At 44.2% G+C, this 21239-nt stretch overlaps 2 protein-coding genes across 6 annotated transcripts in view; one reads left to right on the top strand and one right to left on the bottom strand.

Moving 5' to 3' along the window:
- The window catches only part of CRIM1 (cysteine rich transmembrane BMP regulator 1), a 184606-nt gene extending 166485 nt beyond the window's left edge, over nucleotides 1–18121 (top strand). For all 3 annotated transcript variants that reach the window (XM_025454191.3, XM_025454192.3, XM_035700380.2), the window contains 4 exons: nucleotides 4480–4674; nucleotides 11216–11338; nucleotides 13851–14041; nucleotides 15643–18121. In XM_025454191.3, coding sequence (XP_025309976.1) covers nucleotides 4480–4674; nucleotides 11216–11338; nucleotides 13851–14041; nucleotides 15643–15819 — 686 coding nt within the window. In that variant the 3' untranslated portion in view covers nucleotides 15820–18121. The remainder of the gene's footprint in view (nucleotides 1–4479; nucleotides 4675–11215; nucleotides 11339–13850; nucleotides 14042–15642) is intronic.
- Nucleotides 18122–19281: 1160 nt separating this feature from the next.
- The window catches only part of FEZ2 (fasciculation and elongation protein zeta 2), a 42781-nt gene continuing 40823 nt past the window's right edge, over nucleotides 19282–21239 (bottom strand). For 2 of the 3 annotated variants that reach the window (XM_025454193.3, XM_025454194.3), the window contains one exon: nucleotides 19282–20314. In XM_025454193.3, the coding sequence (XP_025309978.1) occupies nucleotides 20298–20314 (17 nt within the window). In that variant the 3' untranslated portion in view covers nucleotides 19282–20297. The remainder of the gene's footprint in view (nucleotides 20315–21239) is intronic. The other variant, XR_007403339.1, reaches the window with a different exon arrangement.

Raw genomic sequence — 21239 nt, forward strand, 5'->3', positions numbered from 1 at the left:
AGTAGTTACACGAACACTGTCCTGCTGGAGCTCAGCATTTGATCTTTGGTGTTTCTTCCATGGTTTAGTTTTCTTCCAGTCTGCTCAGATTCTTAAGAGTGGGCTAGTAGCATTCAGAAAGCACCACATCACATGGCCGGGGCTTAGCACCAGGCTCCAGTTACCCCTCACTATTTTCGTGTGTGTGTATTTGGGGTGCTGGGGAGTCAGGTGGGTAAGGCATGCTGTGTGTGTGTTTCCATTTTGCTGCCTACATACCAAAAGTAACTGACACTCATTGCAAAAAAAAAAAAAAATGGTGAGACAAACTCACCTGATTCTAACAATTATTATTAACATTTTCATTCTTTTTGGGCAGTTTTTAATTTTCCTCTTTACGTGATTGAGCTTGTGCTATACATGACACATTTTAATAACTGCCCAGTATTCTCTCATATGATTGCATTGAGTCATTTAAACATTCTCTTATTGTTAGATAGCAATTTTTCCCCTAACTTCTTGCAGTTGTAAATAATATTGTGATGAACATCCACCAGGAAACACTTACTTTTAGGCCTTTTCTGATTATTTTCTTGGGATAGATTACTAGAAGAATTATTGACTCAACGGGATATGAATTCTGTAGAGTCGTAGGAAGGGTACTCCCAGTTTTGCTGGTAACCCCCATGCTCCACTGCTTTCCTACGTAAGCTCCCAGTGACTGAAATTTGTCCTCTTTGACCTTGTTGCACCCCACATTGACTGTCCTACCAGCAGCTTCCTGCTTGTGCTCACACAGAGAGGCCTAAGAGTTGGAGGATTGATCACTGCATTCTGACTAATCTACTGGCCTATCAGGAGGAGTTTGATAAGGCCTGACCTGGGCCCTCACAGACCCACCAGCTATTTCTCAAAGCAGTAAAATGATTCATATGTTGGAATTACCTCTGCATGGCCTCCAACGCGAGAAGGGTTGGCCTTTGTGCATCCTCTTCATCAGCATCCATATCCTGACAGCTGTTTCTCAGAAATCTCTCAAATCTAGCCTTGCCTGTCCATCTCCATCCACTCTGCCCTAACCTAGCCCATGTCACATCCCTGTGAACAGTATCCTCAACGTCATCTGCCCATCTAGTCCTCCATGTTGGCCTGTTCCAGAGTTCTCCTCTTACCAGCAAAGCTGGTAAGGCCCCTCCCCTACTCTATAAGAAGGAACCCGAAGGTGCCCCTCATGGCCTCTCACCATCTGACCCCAACTCCATCTCCAGGGTGGTGCGTGTGTGCATGCACACACATACACACACACACCCACAGCCTGACACTCTCACTGCCCTTCCAACGTGACAAGCTGTTGGACACACTGTCTTCTGTGTGTTATACCTCCCCCCTCCAGCTTCCTTGTCTTCTCTCATCCCTGAGAGTAAAACATGAACATCGAGTCCTGAGCAATGCCTCCCCCAGCTCCTCCGCAGGTGGTTTCTTTGCCCTTAGTGCCATGCAGCTCTGTGTTGAAGTCACAGAAGCAGCAGTTACTGTTGTTGTTCTGTGGAGAGGAGTCCAGTCCCCAGGCCTGTCCCACCACATCTCTGCCATCTGCCGGCTCAGGGTCGCCGTCCTGCCTTCTTCCCCATGGACGAGTAGAGTTTGTATAATCAACGAATGATGTCTTTATAATGTTTAACATATGATTATTCTTAATATCAATGTAATTTTGTATAGATAATTTTAGCCTCATAGATGTGAGTAGATTAATTAAATAACTTAAGATGTGTCTTTGCCTAGGTCCTGAGAAAATACAAACCAGTGGTTGGCCTTGACTTGAACCCCTTTTTACGAAGTCCCCATCCTTCCTGAGTTCATGCCTAGAGTTCATTCCCTTGCTCCTTTTCTCTAAGAGGACTGGCAGAGATGTCTTTGGAAGGAAAAGCACAACAGAAAGTGCTGGACGAGATGGGCAAAGAGTTTAACCTTCTCTCTTCTAAAGTCCTTGCATAGTAATCCATTATTCAAATTTTATGCCATGATATTGGACCATCATATGAGCTGTTACAAGGTTTATGTAAAATATAATCAGTGATATTGCTTCATGAAGAGATGTTTCCTTTCATAAAGAATTCTCTGCGTAATAGACTCTAGATTTGATGGCAAATCTAATGTCCTCAATGAAGAGTTGGCTGGAGGTCAGAATATTACTCGAATTGAGTTCATTAAATGATTCTACTGAGCCATTTGACATGTGCATTTGAGATCTCTTAATGAAGTTGCCTCCCCTGAGGATTCCAGGCTAGCAGAAACTTCTATCATGGGTTTGGTTTCAAAGCCTACAGTTCAATTTTTAAGCCTAACCATTTTGCACCAGAAGACTTTCTATGGAACATTCAGAAATAGAACAGAGTATGTTTTTTCATATATAATGAGAAAGCATTTCTGTTTACAGCTAGAACTTCCTGTGATTGCTCAGTATCTCTTGTTGAACCGCAGGCAGCAAGAGAAACTATGAAGAAATGTTGAGAAACAGAGAGATTGTGCGTTGTAACACTTGATGTAGATTCCTTCCTGCACCTGCTTACAGAACTCCGCAGCGAACTAGACTTAGCTGTGGAAATAGAGCATAGTAGAGGAATAGGAACATTATCAGCACCATTCAGTAAGGCACATTGTGCTTGAGTAATTGTTAAGAAGAGAACGTGGACACCAAATACAGATGAGAACATTTCTGTCAGCACCTCTGGAAAAGCTCAGTGGGAAGCTTTGAGCTGGGTCTACACAGACAGCGGCCTCTAGCCACCTCAGAGCATATGGCTGTGGGTTGGGGTTGCTCGAAGAACATGACGCCTGATGCCCACACGTTTCTCATCACTCCCACAGGCATCGTAGGCTCCATCCTCTGAGTCTGGGCAATAGCACTGTTTCTGGTTAGAGCTTCCCAGATGCCTTCCAGGAAGAACCTGAGCCTCTAATATCACTCCTTTCCTAAGGAACTTTCCTCCCAGATTCCTTTATAGTTTTTTAATTATAAAAAACCTGTGATCTGGGGATCCCTGAGTGGCTCAGCGGTTTAGCGCCTGCCTTTGGCCTGCCTTTAGAGTCCCGGGATCGAGTCCCACATCAGGCTCTCTGCAGGGAGTCTGCTTCCCCCTCTGCCTATGTCTCTGCCTGTGTGTGTGTGTGTCTCATGAATAAATAAATAAAATCTTTGAAAAAAAAAAACAAACAAACAAACCCTATGATCCATGGAGCTGCCTTTAGAATCTGAGCATAGAATTTCCTCAGGGAGCAGGAGTCATCCAGTTACTGGCCTGTCCAGTGAAGAGGAAGTGCTGCTGCCCATTACCCCAGTGGTAGGCTCCATCTTAGCTGGCCACTGGGACTTCACTCTGAGCCACTGTCCTTGAGCTCTAGGAAGAAGGACTGGCTGTAAAAATGTGACCACTCATAAATAAGCTCAAGTAAACCAGGAGGCAGCACTGAATCCAAGAGAAAAGAACTTTCTAGAAAAAAGTTGGGGGAAGGAGGAAATGAGGATGGCAAGAGACTGGAGACGGAAGAAGAGCAGAGGATTTTAAGTTATAAATTCTTACGCATAAAAATAACTTCTAAAAATACACTGTTGTCAGGGCACCTAGGTGGCTCAGGTGGTTAAGAGTCTGACTCTTGGTTTCAGCTTAGGTCATGATCTTGTGTCTGAGATCGAGCCCCATGTTGAGCTCCACGCTCAGCACAGTCTGCTTCAGATTCTCTCTCTCCCTCTCTCCTCCCCCAACTCTCTCTCACAGTCTGTCTCTAAAATAAATAAAATCTTAAATATATATATATTTGTCAAAAACCATTGTTTGCTGGAAATATGGTTTGAACTAAAGTGAGGTTGTTCCTAAAATAGAAATGCCTTTGTTGACAAGAGGGAAAATCCATCCAGCATCACTGAAGAATGAAGGAAGTGGTTCTGTCGGCATCTGGGGCGGCACAGGAGACACACTCGTACCCCGTGGCACACCACTGTCCTTCCCTACTCTGAATCGTTTACAAAAAGATGAACTGAAAGTAGGAATTTCGGGAGTCTGCTCTGTAAATATATTCAGCTGGACTTTTTTTTATCTCTTTCCACGTAAAACATCTGAACATGCCTCTACCTATTTGTATTTGTGTTTTATTCCTGTAGTATGTTCACCAGCCACCCAATGTGATTGAATTTGTATTTTTTGCAAAGGTGACCCAGTGATGCTTACCCAGTGGGTCCCATTCCCACCTGGGTGCAACAGTCACTGCCCGGTGTTAGTCTCCATGGCCCTAGGTCATGTTCAGGCCACAAGAGGAGAGCCCCGAAGCCTCTCCTGAGCCAAGGAAGCTGGCAGTAGGGAACAGGGGAGACCAAAGTTTCACCACAATCTGGCAATCCTAAATCATCTGTCTGTGCAAAGCTAGACAAAGCTGTCCCAATGTGTTGAGATTCTGTGCTTTATCACATCAAGCGACTCGACCATTTGCTGTTCTTTTCACTAGAAGACACGATTCCGAAGAAGGTGGTGTGCCACTTCAGTGGGAAGGCCTACGCCGACGAGGAGCGCTGGGACATTGACAGCTGCACACACTGCTACTGCCTGCAGGGCCAGACCCTCTGCTCGACCGTCAGCTGCCCCCCTCTGCCCTGTGTCGAGCCCATCAACGTGGAAGGCAGTTGCTGCCCAATGTGTCCAGGTACGTCAGCCGCTGTGGCCGAGCTGTAGTAGTGACGGCACGCGAGAGTGCCGCAGACTCAGAGGCTGCCCCACTGCTTCGTGAGGCCCGAGCAGTGCGTGCGCCCAGCCAAGGGCTTCCCTGAAAGATGGGTTTGGGGGTTGGGGGCTATCTTGAGAGAGTGACGACAAAGTGAGTGCCTGTTTATGGTTCCCTGCGAGGATTGCTCTGGTTCTTCGATTTGCATTCTCTAAATGTTGGTGGCAGTGCAGCCTGATAGACGTAACAGGCTCTCGATGGCACTTGCCCTGTCTGGGCAGCACAGGGGTGGCACGGCACCGGGCTAGCCTGGTGAAAATGGCCCAAGGTCGGACACTGCAGGCAGTCACTTAAGAGATGTTACAACGGGAATACGTATCAGAACCAAAGTGGAAGAGCTGCCTTTAAAGGATGCAGCTCAAAAATAAAGTAAAGGTTGCAGCTCTGTTCAGTCTTTGTCCAGTACCTCAGTCCCAGTAGTCCCCAGGCTGTCCCCAGCTGCCCACTCCAGAGCCGTCTGCCCAGCCATGGAGCACCCTCCCACCCCCCCTCCCCGCACCAGGCCTTCTCCTCCTTTCCATGTCTGTGGCTCATGCCCTAGTCCTCTGCCCCTCATCCCAGCAAGGTGGGCCTGAGCCCGGCAGGGGAGCCTGCAGGCAGCTGTCCAGACCTCCAGCCCTGAACCGACTCCCCAGCAGTCCAGACCGCAGAGCGCACACTCTGGGAGAGTCAGGATCCTTTCCGTCTTCGTCTTGGTATTCGTGTTTCCTTGTTGCACTATGTTAGAGAATCTTATTCCGTGCCGTCTGGTAAGCCAGGGCTCATGCCAGCTGTGCATCCGTACTGTGTGGTTGTTAATGGGATCGTCAGTCAAGCCCCACGAGTTTCATGGTTTGCATTCACTCACCTTTTGTGTAGGTGCTGTGCAGACCAGCCCTAATTGAGCACTTCTGGAAATGTCCACTTATCCCTGTGAAGGAGGGGATGTTTTGCCAGGTCAGGAGGCTGAACCCTTTTCTGCGCCTTCAGTTGTGTGCTCTTCTTCCTAGTTTCATCCCGTGGGCCTGTGTGAGGTATAGATGGAGGGTCAGAGGTTCACTCTGTGGGTGTATCACTCTGTCTACACCTGGGAGAAAATTAAATCCTTGAGTGGGACACCAAGACCAAGGAAGACCTGTATTTCTCCTGGGGGTTAGCATGTCTGCTCCAGAAAACTGTGTCTCACAAGTTCCAGACCCACCTTCCCAGGCAAATGCTTCTGAGGTACAGATGGGGAGACCTGACCTTTTTATTCAACAAAGAGTCATTAGTGCCTGTTGTACGCCAGCACCATTCTAGGCCTGAGGAGACAGCAGAGAAGGAAACGGTGCCCGTCTGCCCAGAGCTGATGTTTTCGTGGGGAGGGACGGGCAGCAAACAAGGAAACGGCAAAGAGCCTCTGGGGTGAGGCGAGGAAAGTGTCCCCAGACAAGCGGCAAAGGAGAAAGCCCAGGTGGTTTTGTTTTACACGGGATGATCTGGCAAGGCCTCACTGTGATCAGATGACATTTATAATGAGACCCCGAAGAATTGAGGACTCACAGGGAAGAGGAGAACCCTCTGGGTACAGACAGGGCAAAGCCCCAGCGTGGGAACACGCTGTGCACGTTCAAGGCCAGCCAGGAGGCCTGTGCGGATGGGCCCAGTGAGCAGGAGAGCGAGGCAGGCAGAGAGGCCACCCTGGGAGGGGAAACCTGCGGTCTCACAGGATCGCAGGATTCTGCTGAGTGGGAGAGAAACTTTGGAGGCAAAGAAAGGAAGCTGTGTGGTGGATGTGGAGGGTGAGAGTGGAAGCAGAGACCCACCGGAGGCTTTCTCGGTAATGCAGGCCGAAGTCGGGAGTGGCCTGGCCCTGGGCAGTGGCTCTAGAGGTGGAGAAGTGCTTGGGTTCAGCCTTTGTTGTAAACAAAGAATCAGTAGGATTTGAATAGATGTGAGGAGAGAGGAAAGGAGAAGCGTGGATGGCTTCAGTGAGTTCGGGCTACAGCAGAGATTTACGGCTATGGGGTAAAGTCAGTTTGGTTTGAAGCAGTTTTACTTGGGAATCTCCACTAAGTGGAGAGAGGGAGCAGACAGTACGTATGCAAACTGGGGTTCCGGAGAGACTGGGAATGGATCTGTGCACTGGAACTTGTCAGCCACCAATGGTTTTTAAGCCTTGGGATTGACTGAGAGCCCCCCAGGGAGTGAGTGTGATGGAGAAGAGCCGCCAGGACTGAGCCCAGAGACCCTCCAACTTTGGGAGACTGGGAGGGGAGGAGGGAACCAGCAAAGGAAACAGAAGGAGCCACAGTGACATGGAGGAGATGGAGATCTGTGACCGGAAGCCAGGGAGAACTGGGGAGGGATGGGGGAGGTGGATGGGGAGCCGTCAGGCATCCTCACTTGGAGACGTGGAAACTAATCGCTGTGCATTTAGCACTGGCCCAGTCGCCCTGACAAGAGCCATTCTGGCACAGCGGTGGAAGCTAAGTCTAATTAGAGTGGTTTCAAAAGAGAAGGGGTGGGGTGAATCCGCCCTTGCTACGGGGTTCCCAAGTAAGACTTCCGTCGGCGGAGTGGCCTGCGGCTCCCCCGGGATTCAAGCTTGACCTTGCAGGACAGCTGGGCTCTCTCTGTTGGAGTGAAAGGAAGAGTGTAGATGCTTTTTGGGAGTAGGGAGGCTCATCTTTGAGCAGGAGAATGACACGGTCACGTAGTTGCTTGGGGAGGATTAACAGGTGATATGCAGGAGGGACTAACGCAGAAGGAGAGGCCAGGATGACTGTCCCTCACATTGCAGATATCCCAGGTGTGAGACAGCAAGGGCCCAAATCCACATGGTGGTGCTAGGAATAGATGTAAAGAGGCACTCTCCTTAGTTTGTGAGGTTAAGAAGGTCTGAGAGAGTGCATATATTGCTAACATTATGAAAGATTTCTCCAGTGACTTCTTAGGATTTACTGTGGGATTGAAACTCAATTCCTGTAACTCTCCTTTCTGCCTCTGATGTACTGTTGATGAATCATTTCTCCATCTTTTCTCTAAGCAAACTTTGCAATCAGTCGAGCTTTGCCACCTAACGTTTGATGAAGTGTGTCCTTCCAGGAAGGTGGATTCCTGTCCTGTCCTCTCACTGGCTCACTGTGTGATCTTAGGCAGGTTCTTCACTGGCGTTCCAGGCTTCCATTTCTCATCTAGGTAGTGCATGGCACCTCCCTCTCTGCCCTCGGCACATAGCGACTACCGTTCTGGATAGCTTCACTCTTCACAAAGCATTTTTCCCCCTCTGCTGTCTTACGTTAAGGGTATAAAACCTGTGAGCTGGTTAGCCAGTCAATACGTGTCCCATTTTACAGAAGAAACTGAGGCTCCTGAAAGTTTAGTGGATTATCCAAAGTCAGACAGCTGGCAGCCCGTTGGCAGCCTTGGGAGTTCTGGTCCTACACTGACTTCAGGTTCTGTCTCCAAAAAAATGGTACCTCAACTTGTGAGCCCCAAGCATCCTGCCCCCATATTCCAGGAAAGGACATTTTTAAAGAAGGGGGCTCTTACAATTGGCCGGATGCCTCTGAAAGTAAAATATCTCCCCACTAAGTGGTTTTGGGTCCGTCTGAAGTTCAGATCAAATACGACCACAGGAGTAATTCTTAATTGTGACCATGTGTCCTGCCCAGATGGAGTTTCACGTCAGCAATGCCAGCCGCTGTCAAGGGCTCTTAAAGTAAATGCCAGAAGGGCCTGGGTCTAAGCATGGAAGTACAGTAGCTCCCATACTTCTTTTTGTTTGTCTAAGTCGTTTTTTGCTGAAAGACTTCTCTTTTTTTGGCACAACCACTCAGAGACTGTGCCACTTGTGAGTTCACACGAAAGGCAGTGACCCTCTCTCCTGGCACAGGAGCTGCACCAAACTAGAGCTCTGGCTATCTTGTGACAAAGGAGGAGGTATAGGTCGACTTTAGTCGAGACTTTAGTACTGAGTTTCATGGAGAAGACAGTACCGAGGGCGGGCTGGAGCCGCTCAGCGGCGAGGAGCACCTGCCGGCGGGAGAGTACGAGGGCAGGACGGGTCTCGCTCATGGCCGCCTCCCCAAAACGTTGCCCATGAAGGGCTCAGGAAGTGTTTGTGGATGGGGTGATATAATCAATCACTCTGTAAGGCCTCCCCCCTCATCTAGGGCAGACCCTCTGCCTTTTCCAGTTGCCTGCCAGAGCCTTTCCAAGCGCCTGCAAGAGCAGGACTTGACCCCTGCACCCCATGCATCTACGCATGTGCAGATGGGAGGCACGAGGATTTCAAGACTGCTGCTCTGCTGCTGTCACCCAGGAAAACCCTGAGGTGAAGAAGAACCGATCCCAGCTCTGGGGGCCTCCAGGAAGGGGCTTTGGCTGCTTAGCTGTTGATGCTCCCAGGTCCAGTGGAATAGATCTCATTGGCCTTTTCTGCTGAGCTCCCTGACGCCAGTGGTAGGTTGGCCCCTGTTGTGATGGGGAAGGTTCAATGCTGCGTGCTGGACCCTCAGGGGGAGGCGCTCAGGGCTGCTGTGGCATGGAAGGAGGTCACCTACATATCAAGGTCACTTCTCTTTCCGAACTCTTCTGAGAAATTCCTATCACGTAATCAGGGTTTCTCAGTGGGTGAACTAAACACCATGCCTACACACCCACCCTGATCACCCACCGTAGGCCTACAGAACCAGGCCCTGTGAGAATCAACACATTTTATAAGGTCTTTAGGTGATTCAGATAGGACAGGAAGGTTTGAGAGTCACTGGTTGCACCAGGCCCCTGCTTCTGTAAATAATATTGTCAGTAAATTCTCTTTTTAATTCTGGAATTTTCAGGTATCCTTTTGAAACTGTGTCTAGCCCTTGCCATGTCTGAGGTGCCAATCCTGCACACTCAGAAATCCCAGTATAACTTTTGACTCTCCAAAAACTTAACTACCATGTAGTAGCCTACTATTAACCAGAAGCCTTACCGGTATCATAAACAGCTGATTAACACATACGTTGTATATGTGTCATATACTATATTCTTAAAACAGAGTAAGCTAGAGAAAAGAGAATATTAAGAAAATCATTAAGAAAATACAATACCGTGCTGATAAAAGACCACATCTGAGTAGACCCAGACAGTTCAAACCCAAGTTGTTGAAGGGTCAGCCGTATTTAAGTAAGAAAGCAGAAGACTCAGGGATGAAGGCCAAAATAACTTTATCCTCGGGGACACCAGAAGACCCAGGCTGTGGCATCACGGAACTGGATCTGAATCCCATCCCTGCCAGTCCCTGGATTCGTCACCATGGGTACTTCACTTAACCTCTCTTTCTTCCCTGGCAGGTACTCCGTTAACACACAGTGGAAGCAGAGCAGATACTCTGTTCCCTCTCATTTTCCCCTTCTCTCTAATTCATCTTGTGGTTCACTTCTTGAAAGGCAGGGGACCGTGGGGTAGGCAGCAATCACTGTGAGCAGAGAGAATTATTAGTTGTCTTAACTCCTATAACTTGTACTTTATGTATCTTATTTTGGACTAAATTAGGCCACTAGTGAATACTTAGTATTACCAATGTTGAGTAACCTTATGAAAGTTAGTTAATAACATGCCAGAAACTGGCCAAAAATAGATATATGATTGATGCAGACTTTTGTGTCACCTTTTGAAAATAGGGGTTCTCAAGAATTATTTCTCTAAAAAGGTTATTAGCTGGATGAAAGAATATATAAATATATTTGCTAGGAACCAGGGAAAACTCTGAACTTTTTCACTGGTCCATTTTAGAACTTAGCTTTAAAAAGAAAAGAAAAAAAAAACCCTGATATTTGGGATAAAGAGTATTATTCTTCTTAGTCTTGTTTCATGTTGTAGTATCTTACTGATGAGAGTGCCTACATGATCAAGTTAGATAATGGAAATCTGTTTACTGAAGATCATGTTCCAGTCCACATGGTTCCAGTGGTAACCAAGTTGCCATTTAGTACTTGAGCCAGGCCGCATCGCATCGTGGGAGGTCTGCGTACAGTCTCTTCCCATTTAGGGGAGGGATTGGAGGGAAATTGGCTAAGAAATGCATAAAGAGCACAAGATGCTTTTACTTTTTCACTTCCTATGACATGTTTTATACAAATGATTCAACACTCATGGAGGAAAGAAAAGCCGTTATTAAGGTATAGTATTTAGCTGATGGAAAGCAAAAGAAATCTTTCCATTCTAACCAGTCCCTATCAGCTTGCACAGAACTACAGGACCAACATGAAAAAGAGCTTCTGACCCTGGTGGAGGAGAAAACTTTCTCTCCCTCTTTTACATAAGACATGTTTCCCACACTTGCAAAGGTAGTGGCTCTCTAGCAGTAATGATGTAAATGCAGAAACTGGATCTTTTCATGTCCCAGGACATATTGTACTGAATTGAATGCACCGTCCATTTGGATTGAGGAAACAAAAGTCCACAATAAGTAGCTCCTCCATCAGCTCTTATGAAAAATGTGCCTTTCTTTTAGAAATGTATGTCCCAGAACCAACCAATATACCCATTGAGAAAACAAATCACCGTGGCGACATCGACCTGGAGGTTCCCTTGTGGCCTACACCAAGTGAAAATGACATCATCCATCTTCCCAGAGGTAAGCGCCAAAGTCAATTGAGATCTCTGTAGTCTTACATATGATCTATTTTTTAAATTTTTCTTTAATGTCCTTTAGATATCTTTTTAAATGGCAGGCCCAAGTAATTCAAGTAACCACTCCAGGGAAGACCTCCCTGGCTATAACACAGTTAACCCAGAATGATAAAATAAGTCTGCAGGTAACTGGATAAAATGCCTCTTTCTGGCCCCAAAAGCTCAGAGACTAAGTGATGATGGAAAGAAATATGTTCCTTATCCTAAAAGCTTGGTATCTGGAACTTCTAAGCCAGCTCTCGTATTTGTATGTATGTAAGGAAAGTAATAAATTATTCAGTCCCTGTGGATTCTGGGCTAAGCATTTATGCATTAGGTTACCCTCTGCTTCCAGGTTGTTTTCTCTCCATGAGAGTTCAATTTATTACATGTGTTGATTTTTCCACTCATCAGATTTATTCCATGCTTCCCCCCAGCCCCCCAGCTCTGTCCTTTCAGTTGTGTATAATAAGCATGTTTATTCTGTCTCTCAGTAGTTAAGTGATAAAGCAAGGCAGGGTTCCTGGCAATATTGCCTCCTCTATAAAAGCAGACCTCTTAATCAAGAGGTCTTAGCCATGACTCAGTACTGCCTCCTGTCTACTCAAAGGACATTCTCAAAATCACTACTATACACATATTATTTCTTTTGGGAGAAGCAATATTCATTGCTTGAGAGACTAAGGGTCTGTTGTTACTCTAGATATTCTGAATCTTTAGATCAAGCCATTTAACCAGAGAGCCAGATTCCTGGACCCAGAGTTTTGGCTACTAGTGTAATTGCCGTAACTGAATTGTGCTTTGTCATTACGTTTGCATTCATCCAATCAGTAAATATTAGTGCCTACTCCGTGCCACACACTGTTCTAGATGCTGGGCTTTAGTCATAAGAACAGCCTTATTTACTGCAATACATTAAGGACCTGTGCATTATGTAGTATCTGTTACAAAGTTGCTGAGGAGAAATTTCCTCATGTGTCAGTAGCAGAAAAATTTATATTCTCCTAAGTAAGATTATTTTTAATTAAAGTTTATACTTCTCCTAAGTAAGATTATTTTCAAAGTTGAAGACATTGTGAATCTTGATGATACTTGTTTCCGTTTTTGCTTTAGTTGCTGGGAAGCACAAAGCTAAATTTTATGGCCTTTTTGCATCAGAACAGAACTTAAGGACTGAATTTTGTAAATAGACTTCAGTTGAAGCTTCCTTTTCCTTTCACTAAAATTTTCCTTAATTTACTTTTAAATTTCTTTGTAATGACATGATACTCCTGAAATCATTTGCAATATCATTTGGAGTGTGATAAGAAAAGTTCATTCCTTTATCCATTGTGTATTTAAAACCTGAATTCATCAATAGGATGTTATTTTGACCTTTCGCATTTGTCTTGATGCTGTTAAATATTAAAATATGAAATATATTAAAATGAAAATATGAAATTATATGAAAATTAAACTTCCTATAAAGTATTACCATCTACAATGGATGGAATGACCAGGAAGTTTCTCCTTCCTGTGCCCCCAACCCTCCACACACAGAAAAAGCCTATTATTAAAAAATCTGATTTTAAAACCATAGACAGTCTTAATATCACAAAGCTGTGTTACTATGAGCTGAGTTTCCAGAACAATTTAAGAGCAACTCTTTTTGATTATGTAATCCCTCCATCTTTCACTAACCTGGTTTTTGATACATTTAGACAACCTGACCACATGGTTTATTTAAAAGAAAAGTAAGGAAACTTCCAGGAGGTGCTCCTGATTGTTACAGAGTTAACCCTGCAATCTCTGCAACACTCCTGGCAAGAATGATGATTTAAAGGAACAGAAAGACCTTCGTTCTTAAATGTTGTCCCCTGTGCAGTATATTAATAACTAAGGCAGGAAAATTAATAGGTCTAGTGAGTTTGCAACAAGTTTATGAAGAGGGAAGCATTTTTGCTTAGAGCTCAGGAAACCAGAATATCAGCCAAAAGGCCAAACTCTCGATTCCGGCTTCATTTTTACTATTACACTAGTGATTAGTCTTCACTGTCACTCGGGTTAGTCTAAGAGGATACTTTGTCCTCTTCTCCTGTTTGCTGGTAAGCAGGGAGCTAAGCTAAGCTAATGTTCCTGCTTCAGAATCTTAAAGACCATATAGGTTAATGTTAATACTTTCAGCAATCTAGTTTTAGTCACTTTATAAAGTCTCGTAACGATTTTGTTTTCTGGGCTAGCTAGAACCACCTTCATCCTGCCCAGTTGCTGACCTTCTCTCACCCTAATTTTTCCTGTCTCACATCCGTCCCTAAGAGCTCTGCACTCTCGTAAGAGGGCTTTTTGGATCATTACACTTGAATCATGGTTAGCCTGAAAGCATTAGGAAGAAATGAAAAAATGAAACCAAGTTCTTGAGCTCTATTTGCAGCGTAACTAAAATAATCCTTAAAAATTCTTGTTTAGGTAATAAGTGCTTATAACTGTTTTCCTCCTAGACATGGGTCACCTCCAGGTAGATTACAGAGATAACAACAGGCTGCATTCAGGCGAAGATTCTTCACTGGACTCCATTGCCTCGGTTGTGGTTCCCATCATTATCGGCCTCTCGATTATAATAGCATTCCTGTTCATCAATCAGAAGAAACAGTGGATACCACTGCTTTGCTGGTATCGAACACCAACTAAGGTATAGTCTTGAAAAAGTTTGTGCCTTGTGTGACTAAACGAGGAAGGCTTGTGCTTGTGTGCTTCTATTCCCTTAAATTGCTTGATGTCTTTTTTATTAGCCAGTGAAAATTCTGCTTCGGTCGTCTTGGCCTCAAATTGCATAGCAAGCTGTAGCCATCCCAATACATATTACTTGCCTGGGGCTGGAGCAGTCACTGGATGAGTTAGCCATCATCCATTGGTTAATGAATCCTGACCTCACCACACATCTAATTTCAAGTTTTCAAAAAAAGAAATACTTCTGGACTGATTGCTAATATTAGAAATTAAAACTCAGTGACCTACCAGCTTAGAATTGGGAAAGAAATCCTAAAGAGAGGGTGGCCACACTTGGGCAAGAGCAACAAGACAGCTAGAGTGTCATGAGTATATACGAAACTCCAAAGGACAGGGAGACGTATCTAGGGCAAGCACACTAGTGAAAGGCAGCAAAAGATCCTGAAGAGACTGTAAAATAGTAGTAGACCAGGCAGAGAGAGGCACATTTCATATTGAGAAAGAAGGAATATGTATTTGTTGTCAAATCAGCCTGTCCTAAAAGCCAAGAAAATTCATTTTTTATTAAAGGGAAAAGTTATGATTGTCTCTAGCCCTAAGCCCACTTTTTACATTTAGTTTTTTTCTTAAAAAAAAAAAAATCCTATACCCTTAAGAATTGAAAACAGCTTGAATAATTATTTTAATCCAATTTCTCATCTAGATAACTCATCCATATAAAATTACTGTCAGGTGCTTTATCCTGCCTCTGCTTTTCTTTCAAGAACTACACTTTAGGCACCACCTCTGCTGGACACGTGCAGGGTCAGGACACGGGGCTGAGCAAGACACAGTCCTCGCTGTGCAGAGCTGGGAAAAGGGACCAGCTCATGATGTGCGTAGAGTAGCTGGATACAGACTGGGGCTGGCCTAGCTTGTGATGCTTTTATACAGCGAGTGATTTAAGATTGCCCATTTCTCTTATTTCTCTTAAATCTACCTATCTGGTGACTCCCACTCCTCCTCCCACCCTTTTGGGGGCTAGACTGCACCTTAAGGATTTGAACATAGTTCTGTGGCTTCACTCAACTCTTTTCTCAGTCCCTTCATCCACCCCATTTGACAGAATTTATTGGCATTTCACTTTTATTTTTTTTATTTTTTTTTAAAGTTTTTTTATTTATTTATGATAGTCACACACAGAGAGAGAGAGAGAGAGAGAGAGAGAGAGGCGCAGAGACACAGGCAGAGGGAGAAGCAGGCTCCATGCACCGGGAGCCCGACGTGGGATTCGATCCCGGGTCTCCAGGATCGCGCCCTGGGCCAAAGGCAGGCGCTAAACCGCTGCGCCACCCAGGGATCCCGGCATTTCACTTTTAAACACAGCTTGTCGGGCAGGATCCCTTACAAAACTACTGGTGGTGCTAGAACGAAGTGGAAACACCACGTCCAGCACCGCCCCAACCCCCACCCCTGTCAGTGTCCTGTAAAGCTCTTACCTCACTTGAGTCAGGACCACATTTGTTAATTTGGGATACGTAAAATAGCTCATTCTTTGTGGTTTTTCCTCCTCTCATTAAATAGCCTTCTTCCTTAAATAATCAGCTGGTGTCTGTGGACTGCAAGAAAGGAAGCAGAGTCCCAGTGGACAGTTCACAGAGAATGCTAAGAATTGCTGAACCAGATGCAAGATTCAGTGGCTTCTACAGCATGCAAAAACAGAACCACCTACAGGCAGATAATTTCTACCAGACAGTGTGAAGAAAGGCGACGTGGATGAGGTTTCAAAAGACAGAAAAACAACTAAATCTGCTTTTAAAAGTAAACTAGAATTTGTGCACTTGCTTAGTGGATCGTTTTGGATTGTGACTTGATGTACAGCGCTAAGAACTTACCGGGATGGGCTCTGTCTACGGCAGTGTGCAGAACAAGCATTCCCACTTTCCTCAAGATAACTGACCAAGTGTTTTCATAGAACCAAAGTTTTTAAAGTTGCTAAGATATATTTGCTTGTAATATAGCTGTAGAGATATTTGGGGGTGGGGACAGTGAGTTTGGGGAGACGGGTTGGGAGGGTAGTGTTGGGAAGGCAAATTGGTCAGCTGGGCTCGGGGAGAAATCCAGTAAAATAAAAGCAGTTGAGTGGCCCAGAGGATAATATTTTCCTGTTGCTCTGAAGACTGCACGGGTTGCTTCAAAGCTCAGGCCTGAATGAGCGGGAAGCGGAGGCCTTGCGATCCAGCGGCCATAGCCACCTTAGGACTGCCAGACGAGCACGCCAGAACCTGTTGCTAGCCATCCCCGGTCTAAAGCCACGAGTTCCTTTTCTATCCGGTCACGCTGCGGTGGGCGGTGAGCAAGCAGGAGAAATGTGATGCGGCATTTCCCTGCCGCGGGTTATTAAGGATATATACAGTTAGACTTTTTGCTGCTTTGTTTTCTTCCAAGCCAATCAGCCAGTTCCTAGTAGAGTCAGCAAGTGAACAAGACCTAAGTCATTTCTTGATGCGAGCACTGGAGCTTTTCTTACCACAGCGTGGCAGGAAGGAGGGAGAGGGTGAAGGACACCAGGTATTTCCAGGGGCTGTACTTCATTGTTTGTCGTGGCTTTGTTCCCTTGTTGGTTGTTTATAGTTTTTGTTGAAGCTCTAGCTTAAGAAGAAACTTTTTTTAAAAAGGACTGTTTGGGGATTTTTTTTTCCTTATTATATACTGATTCTACAAAATAGAAACTACTTCATTTTAATTGTATATTATTCAAGCACCTTTGTTGAAGCTCAAAAAAAAAGTATGCCTCCTTAAAACTTTAGCAATTATAGGAATATTTATGTAACTATCTTATGCTTCAAAAAAACAAAAGTATTTGTGTGCGTGTGTATATAATATATATATGCGTATATATTTATACACATACAATTTATGTTTTCCTGTTGAATGTATTTTTATGAGATTTTAACCAGAACAAAGACAAACAGGCATTCCATATCAATGCTTTTGATCACTTACAAATTTTTAATAACACAAAATTTCATTCTACCTGCAGTTTAATTGGGAAGAAAGTTGTGTTTGTTGAGTGTGTGTGAGTGTGAGTGTGTGTATGCACACGCCTTATGCAGTCAGCATCACACCTGCTTATGGAGAAGGTATTCCTTTATTAAAATCTTCTTCCTTGTTTGGATAGGCTTTCTGTTGGTTTTCAATTTGTTCACTGGCCAGAAACAATGACGGCAGTTTCTCTGCATCACTCATCAGCTCCTGGATTTTTTTTTTTTTTTCAAACAACTGTTTGAAACAACTACTGGAATATTGTCCATAATAAGCTGGAAGTTTGTTGTAGTTTGCCTCAGATATAACTGGCTGTATACTATAGTGTTAACTTTTCAAACAGCTCTTAGCACTTTTATACTAATTACCCATTTGTGCATTGATTTTTCTTTTTCAAATGCTTGTTGTGAAAGACACAGATACCCAGGATGCTTAATGTGAAAGGAAAATGTGTTCTGTTTTGTAGAGGAACTTTCAAGTATTGTTGTAAATACTTGGGACAGAGGTTGCTGAACTTTAAAAAAAATTAATTTATTATTATAATGACCTAATTTATTAATCTGAAGATGAACCATTTTTTTTTGTCTTAGAATATCAAAAAGAAAAGAAAAAGGTGTTCTAGCTGTTTGCATCAAAGAAAAAAGATTTATTATCAAGGGGCAATATTTTTATCTATTTCCAAAATAAATTTGTTAATGATACTATGTTACCAAAATAGATCTACATCAACCTGATTAGTATAAAATTTTGTTGACAATGAATCCATTCCTGGCATAAAAAAATATATATAGATCAAAAAAAAAGTTGTAAATGCTTGCTTTTTGTTTTTTCAATCATGGCCATATTATGAAAATACTAACAGGATATAGGACGAGGTGTAAATTTTTTTATTATTATTTTAAAGATATGATTTATCCTGAGTGCTGTATCTATTACTCTTTACTTTGGTTCCTGTTGTGCTCTTGTAAAAGAAAAAATATAATTTCCTGAAGAATAAAATAGATCTATGGCACTTGGAGTGCACTGTAGTTCTACAGTTTGTTTTGTTTTCTTCGAAAAACAAAGCCATAAGGGAATTATTTGCAGCTGGGTTCTTGGCAACAAATAAACACTTTGAATCTCAATTTCAAAAAGGACTGCTCGTCCTTTTGCGTGAAAGTCGTGAGTCTGATGACCGTCCAGCACCCCAAGCAGCTCTGGTGCTGCTCTCAGAGGGCAGGGCCTTTCCCCTCACAAACCCTTATTAAAAAAAAAAAAAAGAATCCTGCTCAGGATGGCACTTCGATGCTGCTCCTTAGGGAGACAGCCTACCTGTTGTCCCTCACAAATCAGGAACGTGCTCCTCTCCTCTCATTGGTATCAAAATCCATTCATCATGTGTGCCAGTGAGGTAAGAAACACTGATAGTTCACCACTGAAAAAGCAAGTTTATCAAGCAAAATCAGAAATCTCATTACACAGGGACTGGGAGTTGAAAGGACGTACACTCCAAAAGCATCAACTTAAGAATGAACTATAAACAGACCACTATTGAATCTCCACCAAAAAATAGACCCTCAAGGACTTTTGACTCTCTAGTAGGTCTTCTAAAATGATACTTCCTTAGTATAGTCAAAACTTTTTTTACAAATTTGCATCATTAATTCAGTTGAAGTTAGTTACTTTATTGAAGTATGCAACTTCATCAATTGAAGGGCAAGGGGCAAGTCCCACATTCTCACTATCAAGGCACTGATTGATTGATTGATAAGACAAGGAACCAGCTCAGGCTCACCTTTCCCCAGGTCACAGCTGAGCTGCCAAGTTGCCCTCCCAACTCCAAACTGAGCTGCTGCCTTTGCAGCCCTGGGGTCCCAGTTACCAAGTGAAATGAGGAATAGGAATGGGCCTGTGTGCTCACAAATGTTTAAGTGGAATTTTAAAGTCCCCTGCCAGGTCCTCTGAACTCTTTCCACACCTCTGTCAGGGAGGGAGCTGCCACTGCCGTCAGGAATGTCTCCCAGACCCAGGAAAAGAGTAAGACTTCCCGGAAAAACCCCTCTCCCCTCTCCTTCCCATCATGAAGCTAATCGGGATTCATCAGCTTCCACACTGTAGTGATGGACAATGTGTAGAATGGTAAAGGGAAGAAAAATCTTAAATACAACAGAAACTCAAAAAAATCTCTCCAACATGCAGTACCCTTTTTTCAACATTTATTAAATGGCAATGACTTGACTGGAACTGGCAGAAAAGTGTTTCATGACCAGTGCCGGATCGATGAGCTGTTTCCAGGAGTAGCGCTTTCGGGAGACACTCGGGCAGGAGTGGGGACAGGGCGCCACAGCAGCGCACAGGATACTGGAAAGCACCTTGGAGGACACAGGCTCCTTGTCAAGGACACTTCTTCACAGACACATGAGGCAAGACATATAAACATCCAAAGTTCAACAATACAAGGTTCTGAAAGTGAATGGCAACTGAATGGTTAACGTCTCAATAGGGGTGAAAGACGCAGCAACCTCCAATATCAGCCCTCTCCCCACTGGGCCTCCAGGCCTCGGCCTTGGTCATCGAGGCCCTTGGTCATCATCATTGTTCGTAGTTGTTGTCACTGTCATCTGCCATAGCGCACATTCTGGTTCCCCTTCTTCAGAGAACAGCCCACGTTTCAGTTTCTGTCGCCCTTGACAACACTGTAGGTAATATTTATCCTGACAGTCCCTTTATAAAGAACAGCGTCGGTTCTTGCCACCACCGAAGAACAGTTACAGTATAAATCTCTCAATGCTTTAATCTAGTTCTTCAGTGCAGTGCAGATCTAGAAAGCCATAAAAACTCAACTGGGCATACTGTCAGTTCAGGAAAAATATAACTGCGCATGCACAAACATTACTCCCCCTTACTCTACAAAGGTGGAGGAGAGAAGAGTTCATAATTGTTAGTATTTAACAAAAAAAAAAACAAAAACAAAAAACAAAAAAACAAACACACACACACACCTCTAGAATTCAGAACAGTGCCATACTTCTCTTGTTCATAATATAAAGAATTAGTGAAAGCATGATCTAGTTAATACTGAATCACAAACCCAAGTTCAAGTGTGCTGAGTTTCCAATAGCAGAAGGGAATGGTAGCCAGGTTTCAGAACAATGCTATAGGAAACCTAGCTTGTAGTCCACAGAAGAGAAAGCTGTTCCTGACGCGGTGCTGCCCTATGTAGGACAGAGCACTAGAGGAAGGAAAAAACTTTTAAATAGACATGCATATTTTATATGTATTTACACAAGATGTATATACATTTTATATACATTTTATATGTATATAAAAATATACTATTAAATCAGGAGAACAAACAATGCAAAGATCTACAGTATCAACTTGTTTTAAAAGGCTACACATTTTCAACAGTGAAAAGTTCTCTTGACACATTATTGCCCAGAAATGAGATACCAAAAGGCCATGTCTCTTAAAATGCTACTTAGAGATAAGAGCCCATAACATTAGACTTATACATCAGGCTTGTAACACCACAGAGAGGCTCCCCAGGAAGTGAAAGAAGGGTGCAAGTCTCCACACACACATAGCAGCAACCCTGTCTACACTACCAGCCTTTGGTACAACCTGGAAGGCGAGGTGGCAGCAGGCCACAGTGGGGTAATTAAAGCAGGTGTGAGAAAAAGCTCAAGGAGCCCATAGAACATCCATCCCTCCTTTCTCAGGCCAAATGAGGCCACTTTTCTACCTTCTTTCATTTCATACCTCTGCAGTAAAATGAAGCTTGGTATGTTTAGCAGCCAAGCCACAGTCCTTGTTGTTAAAACAACTATGAGGAAGTCCTGCCAAGAAGGCAGAAGAAGAGTTCCCCCTTAAGCAGCTGCACCTTTTATGGGGTGGGGTCCTGCCCCCTATGGTAGAGGAGTTGCTGATGGCTGTGAACTTCCAGGATGGGTGGAAGAGAGCATGTTTGGTCAACCCCTGTCTATACACCCCTCATCCATACCCTCCCCATGCGACTGAACACCTCTGAGCATCACACACGCCCACTCACGTGCTCAGACTGCAGAGTCACCACCTTGGTTTGAACCCTAGCTTCTTTTCCACCCAGTCCTCATAAAGCCAAGGCAAAGCAACAACAAATGCACACAAGCAGCTCG

Source organism: Canis lupus, chromosome 17 (assembly GCF_003254725.2).
Source record: "Canis lupus dingo isolate Sandy chromosome 17, ASM325472v2, whole genome shotgun sequence".
Classification (NCBI taxonomy): Eukaryota; Metazoa; Chordata; class Mammalia; order Carnivora; family Canidae; genus Canis; species Canis lupus.